At 45.9% G+C, this 18,438-nt stretch overlaps 1 protein-coding gene across 1 annotated transcript; it reads right to left on the reverse strand.

The window, feature by feature from the left end:
- Positions 1-6,906: 6,906 nt before the first annotated feature.
- On the reverse strand, positions 6,907-18,191 carry LOC147974758 (uncharacterized). Its single transcript, XM_087520132.1, has 4 exons — positions 18,058-18,191; positions 15,281-15,428; positions 14,726-15,196; positions 6,907-7,041 (listed from the first exon to the last, which is right to left on the reverse strand). The coding sequence occupies exons 1-4, from the start codon at positions 18,189-18,191 to the stop codon at positions 6,907-6,909; spliced, it is 888 nt and encodes a 295-aa protein (XP_087376258.1).
- Positions 18,192-18,438: the final 247 nt, after the last annotated feature.

Raw genomic sequence — 18,438 nt, forward strand, 5'->3', positions numbered from 1 at the left:
GCTGAGGGCGAGGTGACGATGTGTGTTGGAAGTGTTTCCAAAGTTGATGAGATCACCATCGCACGCTCCATATGCCTTCGGGATTAGTATTGAATGTAGATAAATGTTATCAGGTGTCTATGTTGAGCATGAATATGATTAGATCATGTTCATTGCAATACGGTCATTCATTTAAGTTAGAGAATAATGGTTATTCTGTTTTACATGAATGATACCTTTCATGGTCATGCACCCTATGTGAATGGTTCATTGAATCTCGGTCGTGGTAATACACATGTTCACGCCAAAAGATGTAGAGTTAATAATGATAGTACCACTTTCTCGTGGCACTGCCGCTTAAGTCATATTGGCGTAAGATGCATGAAGAAACTCCATGTCGATGGATGTTTGGAGTCACTTGATTTTGAATTGCTTAACACATGCGAGCCATGCCTCATGGGCAGGATGACTAACACCCCGTTTCTAGGTACAATGAAATGGGCAAGTGACTTGTTGGAAATCATGCATGCTGATGCGTGTGATCCAATGAGAATTGAAGCATGCAGTGGATATCGCTGTTTTCTCATCTTCACTGACGATTTGGTAGATATAGGTATATCTACTTAATGAAGCACAAGTCTGAAACGTTTGAAAAGTTCAAGCGATTTCAGAGTGAAGTTAAGAATCATCATAACAATAAGATCATGTTCCTACAATCTGATCAAAAGGGGATTTTCTGAGTTATGAGTTTGGCAATCACTTAAGACATTGTGGAATTGTTTCAAAGTTGAAGCCACCTGGAACACCACAAGGTAATGGTGTGTCCGGACGTCGTAATAGAACCCTATGAGATATGGTGTGATCTATGATGTCTCATACCAATCTACCGTTTTCATTTTGAGGTTATGCGTTAGAGACAACTGCATTCACTTTAGATAGGACACCATCTAAGTCCGTTGAGACGACGTCGTATGAACATTGGTTTGGCAAGAAACCAAAGTTGTCGTTTCTTAATGTTTGGGGCTGCGATGCTTAAGGCTTCAGCCGGAGAAGCTCGAACCCAAAGCGGACAAACACATCTTCATAGGATACCCAAAGGTGACAGTTGGGTATACCTTCTATCTCAGATCCAAGGGCAAATTGTTTGTCACTAAGAACGGGTCCTTTCTCGAGAAGGAGTTTCTCTCGAAAGAATTGAGTGGGAGGAAGATAGAACTTGATGAGGTTTTCGAACCTTTATTTCAACCAGAGAATGATGCAACACAGAAAGATGTTTTCTGTGGCACCTACGTCTGTTGAATAGGAAGTTAATGATAGTGATCATGAAGCTTCGGATCAAGTTGCTATCGAACCTCGTAGGTCGACAAGGATATGTACTACTCCTAAGTGGTACGGTAATCCTGTCTTAGACATCATGTTGTTAGACAACAATGAACCTACGATCTATGGAGAAGTGATGGTGGGCCCGTATTCTGACAAATGGTTAGAAGCCATGAAATCTGAGATAGGATTCATATATCAGAACAAAGTATGGACTTTGGTGGACTTGCCCGATGATCGGCAAGCCATTGAGATAAATGGATCTTTAAGAAGAAGATGGACGTGGGCGGTAATGTTACCGTCTATGAAGCTCGACTTGTGGGAAAGAGTCTTTTCACAAGTTCAAGGAGTTGACTACGATGAGAATTTCTCACCCGTAGCGATGCTTAAGTCCGTCGGAATCATGATAGCATTAGCTGTATTTTTCGATTATGAAATCTTACAGATGGATGTCAGAACAAGTTTTCTTACCAGTTTTTCGTAAGAAAAGTTGTATGTGATACAATAAAGGTTTTGTCGATCCTAAGGATGCTAAAAGGTATGCTGGCTCCAGCAATCCTTCTATGGACTAGAGCAAGCATCTCGGAATCGGAATATATGTTTTGATGGAGTGATCAAAACTTTCAGGTTTATACAATGTTTGTTAGAAACTTGTATTTACAAGAAAGTGAGTGGGAGCACTACAACATTTCTGATAAGTATATGTGGATGACATATTGTTGATTCGAAATGATGTAGAATTTCTGGAAAGCATAAACGGTTGTTTGAAGAGTGTTTTTCAAAGGAAGACCTGGATAAAGCTGCTTACATATTGGGCATCAAGATCTATAGAGATAGATCAAGACGCCTGATGGTACTTTCAAAGAACGCACACCTTGACATGTTTTTGAAGGAGTTCAAAATAGATCAGTCAAAGAAGGGGTTCTTACCTGAGTTGTAAGGTATGAAGTTGAGTAAGACTCAAAGCTTGACCACGGCAGAAGAAAGAGAAAGGACGAAGGTCGTCCCCTATGCTTTTGTCATAGGCTCTATACGGTATGCCATGCTGAAGTACCGCACCTGATGTGTGCCTTGCCACATGTCTGGCAAGAGGGTACAAAGGTGATCTAGGAGTAGATCACCAGATAGCGGTCAAAATTATCCTTAGAGGAATAAGGAAATGTTTCTCGGTTATGGAGGTGATAAAGAGTTCGACGTAAAGAGTTACGTCGATGCAAGATTAACACCTATCCGGATAGCTCTGAGTAGAGATACCGGATACGTATAATGGAGCAACAATTTGGAATAGCTCCAAGTGGAACATGGTAGCAGCATCTACGATATGACATAAAGTTTTGAAAAATACATAGGGATCTGAATATGGCAAAACCCGTTGACTACAACCTCTCTCACAAGCATAACATGATCAAACCCAGAACTCTTTGAGTGTTTATCACATAGTGATATGAACTAGATCATTGAGTCTAGTAGACTCTTGGATGTTGGTCACATGGCGATGTGACCTATAAGTGTTAATCACATGGCGATGTGAACTAGATTATTGACTCTAGTGCAAGTGGGAGACTGTTGGAAATATGCCCTAGAGGCAATAATAAATTGGTTATTATTATATTTCCTTGTTCATGATAATCATTTATTATCCATGCTAGAATTGTATTGATAGGAAACTCAGATACATGTGTGGATACATAGACAACACCATGTCCCTAGTAAGCCTCTAGTTGACTAGCTCGTTGATCAATAGATGGTTACGGTTTCCTGACCATGGACATTGGATGTCGTTGATAACGGGATCACATCATTAGGAGAATGATGTGATGGACAAGACCCAATCCTAAGCCTAGCACAAAGATCGTGTAGTTCGTATGCTAAAGCTTTTCTAATGTCAAGTATCATTTCCTTAGACCATGAGATTTTGCAACTCCTGGATACCGTAGGAGTGCTTTGGGTGTGCCAAATGTCACAACGTAACTGGATGGCTATAAAGGTACACTACAGGTATCTCGGAAAGTGTCTGTTGGGTTGGCACGAATCGAGACTGGGATTTGTCACTCCGTGTAAACGGAGAGGTATCTCTGGGCCCACTCGGTAGGACATCATCATAATGTGCACAATGTGACCAAGGAGTTGATCACGGGATGATGTGTTACGGAACAAGTAAAGAGACTTGCCGGTAACGAGATTGAACAAGGTATTGGGATACCGACGATCGAATCTCGGGCAAGTACAATACCGCTGGACAAAGGGAATTGAATACGGGATTGATTAAGTCCTTGACATCGTGGTTCATCCGATGAGATCATCGTGGAACATGTGGGAGCCAACATGGGTATCCAGATCCCGCTGTTGGTTATTGACCGGAGAGTTGTCTCGGTCATGTCTGCATGGTTCCCGAACCCGTAGGGTCTACACACTTAAGGTTCGATGACGCTAGGGTTATAGGGAATAGATATACGTGGTTACCGAATGTTGTTCGGAGTCCTGGATGAGATCCTGGAAATCACGAGGAGTTCCGGAATGGTCCGGAGGTAAAGATTTATATATGGGAAGTCCCGTTTTGGTCACCAGAAAAGTTTCGGGTGCTATCGGTAACGTACCAGGACCACCGGGAGGGTCCCGGGGGTCCACCAGGTGGGGCCACCTGCTCCAGAGGGCTGCGTGGGCCAAGTGTGTAGGGGAACAGCCCCAGGTGGGCTGGTGCACCCCCCACCAGGGCCCAAGGAGAAGAGAGAAGGGAAAAGGGGGAAACCCTAGGCTCAGATGGGCCTAAGGCCCACCTAGTGGTGCGCCCCCCTCTCTCCCCCCTTGGCCGCCCCCTAGATGGGATCTAGGGCTGGCCACCACCCCTAGGGGTGGAAACCAAGGTGGGGGCGCAGCCCCTCCCTTTCCCCTATATATAGTGGGGGTTTTGGGCTGCCATATACACGAGAACATCTCCTTCTTGGCGCAGCCCTACCCCTCTCCCTCCTCGTCTCTTGCGGTGCTTGGCGAAGCCCTGCTGGAGTACCACGCTCCTCCACCACCACCACGCCGTCGTGCTGCTGCTGGATGGAGTCTTCCCCAACCTCTCCTTCTCCCCTTGCTGGATCAAGGCGTAGGAGACGTCACGGGGCTGTACGTGTGTTGAACACGGAGGTGCCGTCCGTTCGGCACTAGGATCTTTGGTGATTTGGATCAAGACGAGTACGACTCCATGAACCCCATTCACTTGAACGCTTCCGCTTAGCGATCTACAAGGGTATGTAGATGCACTCTCCTTCCCCTCGTTGCTAGATTACTCCATAGATTGATCTTGGTGATGCGTAGAAAATTTTGAATTTCTGCTACGTTCCCCAACAGAAAGGACCGGACAGAGTATCAATTTTATGTTCGCAGGAAGACTCACTTGATGACATCTATCTCTCTTGTTTTATAAGCAGGCGTCTGCAGCGGCTGCTGCCTCCCATGCTGCGGAGGTCTCCGGACTGAATCAAAGTCTAGAGCGGGCCAAAGAAGAACTTGGCCAATTGAAAAGGCAGTTGGAACATAAACAAGGTACGCGCAAGCCTTGTTCGCGCTCAGTGCGAAAAAATTCTCAGTATGATAACATATGTTTCGTTATTTGCGCCAGGGGCGATGATCGAAGTCGAGCCTCTGAGGAAGGTTGTTGCCGAGGCCGAGGAAAAGGCGGCCGCAGAGCAGGCTCTTCGTGAGAAGCACGAGTCCTGGGTTATTGAAGCTGAGCAGGAGCTTCAAGAGTCCGTGAAGAAATGCGAGACCTTGGAGCAGAGTTTAACGAAGAAATAATCTGAACTCGCCAGGGCTCAGCAGGCCGCGCCCGATGCCCAGGGGGAAACCCGAGGCGCCCTGCAGGAGATCCAAGAGGCGAGGACGATCGCGGCGGGTAAGGATTTTTCCATGTATAGCAAGTATTTGAGGAGAAAATCATGTTTCTAATTTTGAGTTCGGATTTCTCCAAGGGTATTTGCGGAACTGCCCCGCAGCATATCGGATGCCGCCCAATTCTACCGAGCTGAAGAAGGGAACACTGCGGATAAGCTCTTCTAGTCACAGTATCTGGCACCGAATTATCCGGTGCCTTTTGCCGACCAACTGAAATAGCTGATCGAACTGCACAGGGCGGCCGAGCTAGCCATGAAGGATTTGATTATCCGGCTATGGCCTGCCGAGCCGATTCCAGGCAGCTACTTCGGGCTCGTGAAGCAGCTTGTGAGTGCCTGCCCTCGACTTGACGTCATCAAGCGGTCGGTCTGTATAGAGGGTGCGTGAATGGCCGTCGCCCGTGCAAAGGTTCACTGGGGCAAGATGGATGCTGAAAAGCTGATGACCGAGGGACCGCTAGAGGGGAAGGAGCACCCCAAGACCGAATTATATTATGAAAGTGTCCTGAAAGGATCCTGCCTAGCGACGGAGCAATGCACGAAGGATATTATATTTCCATGAATACAATCATGTTGTCCTTTGTAATGTTGAAAAAGGTCATTATTTATTGCCTGTTATATAAAATTTTATCCTCCTGCGCGGCCGTTTTATATATTAAACCTGAGAGTTGGCCAGTCGTCGGCTTCTGCCCCCACGTAGGAAGTACAGGGGTGTTCGGGATAAACCTGATCACTCTTTATCCCAGTTTTGGGTCCTTCGAAGGAGGTGTTCAACACAACGAACCAAGCAATTGGACTATAGGGCTTTATCACTCTCACTTAGCCATAGGAGCATTATAAAAGGAAGGTAGGCGCAGCCCCTGGTGTTCGGAAGACCGCACGAGGGGCTATATAAGCACCTGATCGAAAGAAAAGACGATCCATCGCACGCTGCATTGGTTATGGCATTATGCGGGAGAAATGCTTAAAGATTTTACGGCCTCTCGAACAGCTGACCAACTCTCGCCTTATCATGACAGTCAGTTTTCGGCTTTCTCTACTGAGGTGCTCGTCCGGAAGAACCGGGACACAATCACAGTAGTTCTCCCTGTGCCGCCTTAGCCGATAGCGAAACGTAAGGCAGCAAAACATGGGAGCCGGGCAAACCAAACATTTGACCCAAGACATGATTCGGAGCTAATGCATATAATGCTATAAGTTCGGGGTGCCGAACTTCCATGAAGGTGTTCGGACTTTATTGCCGTATTATGGGAAAAACGAAGCCCCTGGCATATTTAAAGCATATTGCGGTGTAAGGATGCCACTTGATAAAAGAATGTCAATAAGAAATAACAGCAAATAGGCGTTATATAAATCCACATGTTGTATTTGAATAGTACGTTGATGCGTGTGAGTACAGGTAATGTGGTAAAAAAGAAATATGACTGTGGAACCTGCTGAGACCAGGGGGAAGAAGCTGTGTGCGGATCCGGAGTATAGTCGGATGGTCATCGCGGGGAATATCTAAGGATTTCCTTGCGCGTTCGAGCAGCTTCCATATCGCCAGTCCTGGTCTGGGCAAAGTTAAACCTGCAAACAAAATGTAAGAAATGCTTGTGTGCCATAGAGCGGTTGAGCCGCGGTATGTGGCCTATCCTGGCTTTCGCCGGAGTGTTTAATTGAGCTTTGGACGAGCCAGGCTATCCTGCCACGAAGTATTTCGAAGTCCTTTAGCGGTGTCCGGGAGTCAGGCCGTCGACTCGAGGTTCGGTTGGAAGGTGCTACTTGTAGCTTCTGCTGTCAAAGCAGCGGTATGCTCCTTGGTGCCGAGCGAAAGTTCGGCCTCGCCATTAGCCGTGATGATGCCGCGCGGACCGGACATCTTGAGCTTACGGTAGGCATAATGTGGTACTGCATTGAATCGAGCGAACGCAGTTCGTCCGAGTAGTGCCTGATAATCACTATGAAAGGGGACGATGTCGAAGATTAACTCTTCGACGCGGTAATTGTCTAGTGATCCGAGGACTACCTCAAGGGCGATGGAGCCTGCACAGCAGGCCTCCACACCTGGTATAATACCGCTGAAGGTGGTTTTAATGGGCTTGATCATCGAATGATCGATGCCCATCTTGCGCACTGTGTCCTGGTAAAGCAAGTTTAGACTGCTACCTCCGTCCATAAGGACTCGTGTGAGGTGGAACCCGTCAATTATTGGGTCGAGGACTAGTGCGGCTGGATTGCCCTAATTAGTGTTAACCGGACGATCCGCGCGGTTGAAGGTGATCGGCCCTAGTTTAAATTGTGGGATGGCTGGTTCCGTTAAGTCGACATCCCCAAGGGTGTGCGTCTGGTCTGAGTTGGGAGTGTAGGTGTCGTTTACCACGTTCACCGTTTGGATTTTCGGGGGAAATTTCTTTTGCCCTCCTGTACTTGGTGATTTGGGCTCCTCGTCGCCATCATCGCTTTGAGACCCCTTATCTTTGTTTTTGGCACCTGACCTACTGGCTTGTTTGAAGACCTAGCATTCTCTGTTGGTATGATTGGTTGGTGTTCCTGGGGTGCCATGAATTTGGCATGGGTGGTCGAGTATGCGGTCCAGACTGGACGGACCCGAATTGTCATTTGTGAGTGGCCCGTTCCGCTGACTGGACGTAGAGCCCCTAAATCCGGCATTGACTGGCGTATCTTCGGCGTTTCCACCATTTTTGCGGCGCTTGTGTTTGCTGCGTTGGGATTTGGCGTTGCTATCTCTGGCTTCTGATGTGCCAGGGTTGCTTGCTGTGTTGTTGCTACGGGCCAACCAGCTATCTTTGCCCGCGCAAAAGCGGGTCATGAGTGTCGTGAGGGCTGCCATGGATTTTGGCTTCTCTTGGCCGAGATGTCGGGTGAGCCACTCGTCACGGAAGTTATGTTTAAAGGCCGCTAGGGCTTCGGCATCCGGACAGTCGACAATTTGGTTCTTTTTAATTGGGAACCAAGTCCAGAATTTCCTGGCTGACTCTCCGGGCTGCTGTGTTATGTGACTTAAATCGTTAGAATCTGGTGGCCGCACATAAGTGCCTTGGAAGTTGTCTAGGAATGCATCTGCTAGGTTCTCCTAGCTTCCGATGGAGTTTGTCGGCAAGCTATTCAGCCAATGCCGAGCCGGCCCTTTGAGCTTTAGCAGGAGATACTTGATGGCATGTAGATCATCCCCGCAGGCCATGTGAATGTGGAGGAAGAAATCCTCTATCCATACCACGGGGTCTGTGGTGTCGTCATATGATTCAATGTTTATGGGTTTAAACCCTTCTGGGAATTCGTGATCCATAACTTCATCAGTGAAGCATAGGGGGTGTGCGGCGCCTCTGTGCTGGGCTATATCACGAGGCAGTTCATACGAGTCTTGTCTACTATGTTCGGCTCGGCCGAACTTGCTTTTAGTATATCTGGCATGACGGTTGTCATCACGCGTTGGGGCGCGCCCCAGTGATCCGTAGACCGATCTTTTATGCCCCAATTTGTTCTCCAATACTTCTCGCAGGTCCTGCATGTTAACCTGGGCCTTGGTATTTTTGTTTGACTGGCGACGGGGTACGGTCTGGACTTCGGGTTGATACGCCGCTTTGTCTCGGCCACAAGGTGGCTGGTCAGCCACATCATACGCTGGTAGTGTAGGCTTTAATGCTTTCTCCTCGAGTTGGGGTAGCAACCTGCGCTTTGGGTAACTTTTGGTTGGGCGCTCGAGTTCGTATTCCTCGGCTGCCAGCACTTCGGTCCATCTATCCGCTAGCAGATCTTGATCAGCTTGAAGCTGTTGTTGCTTTTTCTTCAGGATTTTTGCTGTGGCTATAAGCCGGCGCTTGAAGCGCTCCTCCTCGACGGGATCCTCAGCCACGATAAATTCTTCGTCGCTGAGGCTTACCTCGTCATCAGAGAGAGGCATGTAATTGTCATCCTCTGATTCTCCGTCTACCGCCTGTTCCTTAGGGCTAGCTTGCCCATCCTCCCGCTCGAAGCCTGGCTGGAGGGGATTGTCTTTGGCACTGTCCGCAACGTTATTGTCTCTTGTGCCGGTATCGCTGCTTCTGCTATGGCGGGGCTTAGAGCGGCGCCGATGACGCCGGTGCTTAGATTGCTTCTCGAGGGGATTATCCTCCGTTGCCTTATTGCCATCGCTTTCTTTGGGGGTGTCCACCATGTATATATCATATGATGAGGTGGCTGTCCAGCGCCCTGTGGGCGGTGGTTCCTATTCTTCTCCTGCATCGTCGGCCATACCGTCGATGTCTTTGGAGCCGAAATCAAGCATGTCGGTTAAGTCGTCGACAGTGGCTATTAATTCGGTGGTGGGTGGGGGACGAATTTCTTTGTCGTCCGCTTCCCGCTCGAGCCAGACACAGTTCGGCCAAGGGCCTCCTGATAGGGAGAGAGACCTTAATGAATTTAGCACGTCGCCCAAGGGCGAGTGCTAAAAGATATCCGTGGAGGTAAACTCCATGATCGGTGCCCAATCAGATTCAATACGCACGGACGTAGGCGGCTCGGAGCTTGTGGCCGGGGACGAATCCAAGGGTCCGGCAACACAGGTCTCACAGGAGGTGAAGTTAGTATTCGGCTCTATCGCCGCTGAGTGTGCGGCCTCCGTGTCGGGGTTCGTCCACCCGTCCTCGGACGGCACGATCTGTTCCGGATTGAGGGCCGGAGTAGCTACAGGTGTGATCTCCCGAACACCGTCCGGCGACAGAGCTAAGTCATGCTCGTCGCGACTGTGCGGCGCACCTGACATGGGCTCGAATCCCTCGAAGATCAAGTTTCCGCGGATGTCGGAAGTATAGTTCAGGCTTCCAAACCTGACCTGATGGCCAGGGGTGTAGCTATTGATCTGCTCCAGATGGCCAAGTAAGTTGGCCCGTAGTACGAAGCCGCCGAATACGAAGATCTGTCCTGGGAGAAAAACCTCACCCTGGACCGCATCGTTGCCGATGATCGAAGGAGCCATCAAGCCTTATGATGACGACATAGTGGAACTCTCAATGAAAGCACCAATGTCGGTGTCAAAACCGGTAGATCTCGGGTAGGGGGTCCCAAACTATGCGTCTGAGGCGGATGGTAACAGGAGACAGGGGACACAATGTTTACCCAGGTTCGGGCCCTCTCGGTGGAGGTAATACCCTACTTCCTGCTGGATTGATCTTGATGATATGAGTATTACAAGAGTTGATCTACCACGAGATCGTAGAGGCTAAACCCTAGAAGCTAGCCTATGATTATGATTGTTGTTGTCCTACAGACTAAACCCTCCGGTTTATATAGACACCAGAGGGGGCTAGGGTTACACAAAGTCGGTTACAAGGGAGGAGATCTACATATCCGAACTTGCAAGCTTGCCTTCCACGCAAAGGAGAGTCCCACCCAGACACGGGACGAAGTCTTCAATCTTGTATCTTCATAGTCCAATAGTCCGGCCAAAGTATATAGTCCGGCTGTCCGAGGACCCCCTAATCCAGGACTCCCTCAGCGGGGTCAGCGGCGGCGGGGCGGTCGGTGGCGGTGGGGCAACGGGGTGGCGACAGCGATGGCGCACAGATCGAGGCGGCGGCATGCGGCTAGGGTTTGGGCGGCGAGGCTGGCGGCTGGGCTGGCGGCGGGGTCGGGCCGTGGCTTATAAAGCCTGGACGGGTAGTTTCCGGCTCGGGCACAGCCCAGTTAGGTCGGTGCACTTCTTTTTTCTAAAAAAAATCCTCACGCGGAAAAACAAATAAAAGAAATACTAAACGGAGTCCAAAAATCCTGAAATAAATTTTCATGGTCCTCTAATAATATTGCGGACAAAGTGAACATTTATTTGGGCCTCTAATGCAATTTTGGAAAACGCATATTTTTCCTAATTTGAATAAAATAGCAATAAAATCCAAAAGAATTATTTATTTGATTTTAATATTTTTCCTCCAATATTCCCTTTATTTTGCAGAATTCATATTATCTCCTCTCATATATTTTAATATGAAATATTTTCGGAGAGAAAAATAATTAAAACCAAAGTGATCCTTGTTTCGGTATTTGATAAAATTCAAATATAAAAAACGTGAAATCCCCAACTCTCTCCGCGGGTCCTTGAGTTGCTTAAAATTTCGAGGATCACAAAGCAAAAATGCAGTAAAATATGATATGCTTGAATGACCTATGTATAACATTCCAAATTGAAAATTTGGGATGTTATACTATGCTAATTATATTGTTGCTAAATATGTACCCCTAGATTTACTTACCAAAAAAGGAAAAAAAATTCTTCTTTAATTTAAAACATTACTTTTGGGAATACCGACATATTTATAAAGAAGGAGTAGATGGTATTATTAGACGTTGTATACCTGAGCATGTACAGGAACAAATCCTACGGAAGTGTCACTCCGAGACTTATAGAGGACACCATGCGGGAGATAGAACTACACACAAGGTATTATAATCTGGTTTTTATTGGCCTACTCTTTTCAAGGATGCTCGTAAGTTTGTTTTATCTTGTGATGAATGTCGAAGAATTGAAAATATTGGTAGACGTCAGGAAATGCCCATGAATTATTCACTTGCTATTGAACCATTTGATGTTTGGGGATTTGACTATATGGGACCTTTCCCTTCGTCTAGTGGGTATAAACATAGTTTGGTTGCTATTGATTGTGTCACTTGGTGAGTAGAAGCTATTCCAACTAGTAGTGTTAATCATAACACTTCCATTAAAATGCTTAAAGAAGTTATTTTCCCAAGGTCTGGAGTCCCTGGATATTTAATGACTGCTGCTGGTTCACATTTTATTCATGGTGCTTTCCGTAAATTGCTTGCTAAATATGATGTCAACCATAGAATTTCATCCCCCTATCACCCTCAATCTAGTGGTCAAGTTGAGTTGAGCAATAGAGAAATAAAGTTAATATTGCAAAAGACTGCCAATAGATCTCAAAAGAATTGGTCTAAGAAACTTGATGGTGCAATATGGACTTATAGAACTGCTTATAAAAATCCTATGGGTATGTCTCCATATAAAATGGTTTATGAAAAAGCATGTCATTTGCCTCTTGAGTTGGAACACAAAGCATATTTGGCAAATAAAGAACTCAATTATGATTTTAAACTTGCCGGTGAAAAGAGGTTATTTGAAGTTAGATCATTAGACGAATGGAGAACCCAAGCTTATTAAAATGCCAAATTATTTAAAGAAAATAAAAATAAAAGATGACATGAAAAAAGAATCCAAAAATGGGAATTTAAAGTGGGTGAATATGTTCTTTTATACAATTCTCATTTTAGATTTTTTTTGCATGAAAATTTCTCTCTAAATAGGAAGGGCCATATATCATTGAAGAAGTTCATCATTCTAGAGCTATCAAGATTAATAATGTCAAAGGCACTAATCTGTAGGTGGTCAATGGACAAAGAATTAAGCATTATATCTCATGTACGCCTATAAATATTGAAACTAACACTATTCAAACCGTGACACCGGAGGAAGACTTTCGGGATGGTGCGCCACCGTCTCAAGGCGGAACTTGGGCAGGAGCACTTTTGCTCTCCAGCGGAGAGATTCTGCCGGGGATACTTCCCTCCGGGAGGGGGAAATCGAAGTCATCGTCATCACCAACAACCCTCTCATCACGGGAGGGCCAATCTTCATCAACATCCTCAACATCACCATCTCATCTCAAATCCTAGTTCATCTCTTATATTCAATCTTTGTATCAAAACCTCAGGTTGGTACCTGTGGGTTGCTGGTATTGTTGATTACATCTTGTAGTTGATGTTAGTTTGTTTATTTGGTGGAAGATCATATGTTCAGATCTATTATGCTATTCAATACCCATCTGATCTTGAGCATGAATATGTTTTGTGAGTAGTTACTTTTTTTCTTGAGGACATGAGAGAAGTCTTGTCATAAGTAATCATGTGAATTTGGTATTCGTTCGATATTTTGATGATATGTATGTTGTTGATTTCCTTGGTGGTGTTATGTGAACGTCGACTACATTACACTGCATCATCTTTGGGCCTAAGGGAATGCATTGTGGAGTAGTTATTAGATGATGAGTTGCTAGAGTGACAGAAGTTTAAACCCTAGTTTATGCGTTATTCCGTAAGGGGCTGATTTGGATCCATATGTTTAATGCTATGGTTAGATTTTGTCTTAATTCTTCTTTCATAGTTGCGGATACTTGCGAGAGGGGTTAATCATAAGTGGGAGGTTTGTTCAAGTAAGAATAACTTCCAAGCACTGGTCCACCCACATATCAAATTATCAAAGTAGCGAACGTGAATCAAACAAACATGATGAAAGTGACTAGATGAAATTCCCGTGTGACCTCAAGAATGCTTTGCTTATTATAAGAGACCGTTCCGGCCTGTCCTTTGCTACAAAAAGGATTGGGCTACACTACTAGGGAAAACCCTAGTAGTAGCACGGGTTTTGAGGCTATCAGCAGCGCGGGCAGCCACGCTACCAATAAGGCGCTACAACTAACTGTTAGTAGTAGCGCTGTTTGCACCCGCGCTACTACTATTGACTATATTAGTAGCGCTTTTCCAGAACACGCTACTATTACTTAGTTGTAGCGCTTTCCTAGCCCCACGCTACTGCTATGTGTTTCATCATTTCCCCCCGCTTCCTACCCAGTTTTAGTTTCAATAAACTGCAATTTCCAGATACTAGGTACTACTAGATATCAATTTCATAAAGCATTATAGGTACTAGGTAGTACTACCTCCGTTCCAAATTACTCGATAACGATCATCATATGCATCCTCAAGTAGTACAAGGTGATATCGATGACGATCATCATATATAGTTCTAGATGATATCGACGACGATCATCATATGTAGTTCTACATGATATCGACGACGATCATCATATGTAGTTCTAGATGATATAGCCACACACACATATGTAGTTCTAGATGATATCGACGATGATCATCATCCACAAGCCTGGGCGGTGGGTGTTCTTGATAGTAATTAGGATGTCCTGTCCAACATGAAGATTCTTGCCAACGAGGAATCTCTTCCACCCAACCGAGTTTAAGTGTGTGCGACCGTCTGTGTCCATGCGGTAAGTACAGGTGGTGACGGAGCCCCTTGCGGTAAAGCATAGTCCAGCTGAGCCTTCTTCATCATGCTCGATACCACAACTCACAGATAGGTTCTTTGGCAATTTTTGAATAAGAAAAACATATCAATTAATAAATAGCCTCGCACATACTCTTGCAAATATATTTCTATTAAGTATAGATTTCTACACTATCAAAAGACACAGTACTATGCATTTGTACTAATTAAGCATGAATTATACTAATAAGTATATATGGATTATCTACACTATTAATAGTTCCTTGGATTCTACACTAATAAGCATGTGATCAGACTCTACACTAAAGCATATCATCAACTAGATTCCACAAAGCATATCATTGGACTCTACACTAAGCATATCATCGGATTCACTAAGCATATCATCGGATAATTTGCATTTGTAATTATAACAATAAAGCATATATATATATATATATATCCTCAAATTACTACAGTCAGTATAACATACCATTTCGTGCCGATCGACCATGGTACTTGTCAGGCGGATCACGAATGGCACCCCGACAAAGTCATCACGTGGCGGAATTATGTCCCATAGGTTGCACACCTCCTCCTCACTCAGCCTCATTCTTTGAGATACGATGGCTTCATGAAGTGGGTTCTCATCATCTTCATCGAGTGGGTCCTCATTATCTTCATCATCTTCGTCATCTTCATCATCTTCGTCATCTTCATCATCTTCCACCAGGTTGAGATAAATGACAGCCAGCTTGGGTCTTTTTGCTCTGAAGGATAAGCTGATCAACTCACCACCAGTAAGACGCATGCGGGCGAGGAAATGGGCCCATCCATCTTCTCCAATCCGCGACATATTGCGCCCTTTCTCGACCTCCATAGTGTACAGCCCCCCAGGAGCCTCAAATGTCATAGTGTCTCCTGTCAGCTTGTTGAATTTCAACCTCGCATTGCATGGGACGATCTATGTAAAAAAAGCAAAATGACACAATGCAGTAATGCCAACACTAAAAATAAAATAGTTGTTACATTTCATCTAATTTCTTACCGCCGCATGACGGAAACTCGGCTGGAAGTAGATGCCGAACAGCTTGCCAGTTGCAAGGCTGTTGGCGCACCTTGACTTGCACAGTCGACATGGTGGTGGTGGTGGTGCCATTTTCATAAAGCAATATGAGCAAAGGATTAACGATCCACTTCACGGGAAAGAAAAATAGTAGCCTGTGATATTTTTGGTTCTTCTTCAGTTATATTTTCATAGTGGAACCCGATCCCAAAAAGTAAACAACAAGCTCTCAATTAACCTACTAACACCTTCTATAATAGAACCAACAGCAAGCAAGCCAATGCCAAATCATCCAACAAGACTCACAGACAACAAGTTCTCAATTAGCTTACTAACACCTTCTAGAATATCTCTAGATGAAGAGATTCTTCCGCGAGAAGCAATTTCAGGGGCACCTATTGCCAAAAAAACTATTTGGCCCCTACCAAAGATATAATCCTAAGATCTGTAATAAGTTATCTACCAAATCAAGGTACCACCTACCAAGACACATTTCATCTAATTTCGCCCCTATTGCCTAAGATAACTGATTAAAAAACAAGTGGCAAATTTAATTGGGATTAACTTAGCACTAGCAAACTAAATACTTGTACCACCTACCGAAGCATTTCAACTAAATTGGCACCTACATTTTGCAAAAAATAACTTATTATAAAAAAACAAAAGCATCTAGTTATCCATATGAAATTCGTAAGCCCTAGCTGCATCTAGGTAGGGCAACCCTCGGGGGGTGCTGACGAGGAGGGGGGATGGCATGGTGACCTCAGTCGGGGGTGCTGACGAGGGGAAGGTCGGTGACTTTCCTATGAGAGGGGGCGACGACAGCGGCCGGCGAGGGCATCCAGGGGAGTCGGCCAAACGCGCCTGACCAGAGCTCGCGGGCGGCGACAGAGTGGGCGGCGAGAGGGTGGAGGAGCAGCTAGCAGAGGGGCGGCGAGAGGGGGGAGGAGCATTACCTGCGGCGGCGGTGGTGGTGGCGCGCGGTGGCGGAGGAGAAACCCTAACCGCAGCTGCAGGCGTCGGGCGGAGGGGGACGATTGAGAGACGAGCGTGTGCCGGGGGCTGGGCCGCGTGTTTTGTTTTGCTGTAGCAGTAGCGTGGGTACAGGGAGCGCGCTACTGCTAAGCCCAATATCAGTAATGCTTTGTCCCGAAAAAACGCTACTACTAAGGCTAAGCATCTAAAAATATACATTGGTCATCATTGATCTTTTTGTGTAGAATCTAAATAGTCAACATGAATTCTCACCCTACCTGTATATGCACAAGTGAAGATTCATATTGCAGCCACAAATCCTACACATACAGTTCAGTGAAGACCAAGTGCTCAAGATAGTTTGAGAAGTAACATATTTAAGGTGGTAAATACCTTGTTCGCTTAGCAGTATGAGACTAAACTTAATTAGTTGCAAGAGAGGATGGTACTTAGCAGCAGCGAGTTTTAAAGAAGAACGCTGCTACTAAGTACTTTAGCAGTAGCGCGTCCAGGAGAAGGACGCTACTACTATATCTAGCCTGAGGGCAACACCGTGGCAATTGTAGTAGTAGCGCTCGTTTCACCTAGAGCGCTACTGCTACTAGGCTATTAGTAGCGTGGTCTTCTGAAGCTCGCTACTGCTAATTAGCAGTAGCGTTTGTTTTTAAACCTCGCTGCTGCTAAGGTTCTGTGTATAAGGTTTTCCCTATTAGTGCTACCTTGCTGTATTTTTGTTACCATTACTATTATTTGCTCGTTACAAATTATTTTGCTATCAAACTATCTGTTACCGACAATTTCAGTGCATGCAGAAATACCTTGCTGAAAACCGCTTGTCATTTTCTTCTACTCCTCGTTGGGTTCGACACTCTTATGGAAAGGACTATAATATAACCCTATACTTATGGGTCATCATTTAGCAGTGTGATATTTATAATCCACAAGGGATAACCAATTTTTTCCATCACTAACAAAATATTTCTTGGTCCAAGAGGCTAGCAGAGACATGACTCCCTCAAATTTGGATTACCTAGCCCACAAAAGTTTTTTTTTTCTGTGACACAAGCCCCCAATTTGCTAGAGATATTTTCTTCTAGAATTAACATGGTTGCTCCAAATAAACTCAGTTAGTATATATAAGATATGATATTGTTGTAGACACAATATCTACAAAATATGCACGACAACATACACCAAACTAGGTCGTGATGCGTACGATCATGATGCATAGACAAATATGACACATTGATTGTATTAGTACTTATGGACCAAAACATACAAAGGTAACATGATAACCTACTATCTCCACGTCTACCGCTGATTCTGCACCCTGTACGTCTATCTGTAGTTGACATTGATGCAAATCAACAACTCTTGATCTTGGACAAGGCCCTGACGCACGCATGTGGCTAGCTACTGGCTACTCCCTGATCTTGCCAGGAGGCGGGATCACAGGTTTGCACACGTATACATTTCTTTTTCAAAACCGAAGGCAGACGATTTGCCTAGGTGATTAATTAATGTTGAACATGTGTACATGTACGTAGGTCTGGGTTTTGTATGTCGCACCTGTAGTGTCTCTCTCCCTTTGTATTTACTTGTATCTTGGAAGACAAGACACCGATCACACCCATTATATCTATATATATGTGTCTAGTGCACGATCAATCAATCATCGAGGCACCAAATCTCTACATGGTATCTATCGCAAGTCGATTTCCCCGCTTCCGGTAACCCTACTCTAGCCGCCGCCGCCTCGGGCCGCCGCCGCCGCCACTACCCACCTCCCCGCTGCGCCGCCCTCCCACAGCGTCGCCTTCTCGACCCCGCCGCGTGCGCCCTCCCGCCGCGCCGCCCGATCCACCCCGCCGCGCCGCCCTCCTCCCGCGCCGCCCCCTTCCCACCGCTTCGTCGCCATATCGTGCAACGCCTCCACCTATTCTAACCCCTTCGCTGTCAACCCTGCGGAAATCCGCGACATCAACGTCCATGCATGCACGTGTTCCCGTCGTCATCGACGCCTCCAACTCCACGTACTTCGCGTGGAAGATGTACTTCACGCTGCTCTTCCGCGAGAACAACCTCGTGGATCACGTGGATGGCACCGTTCATTCCCGCGCCATGGTGGATGATGCTGAGTGGACCACGATCGACGCCACCATCAT

The sequence above is a fragment of the Triticum urartu genome, chromosome 4A (assembly GCF_056163025.1).
Source record: "Triticum urartu cultivar PI428250 chromosome 4A, HENAU_Tu73, whole genome shotgun sequence".
NCBI classification, from domain to species: Eukaryota; Viridiplantae; Streptophyta; class Magnoliopsida; order Poales; family Poaceae; genus Triticum; species Triticum urartu.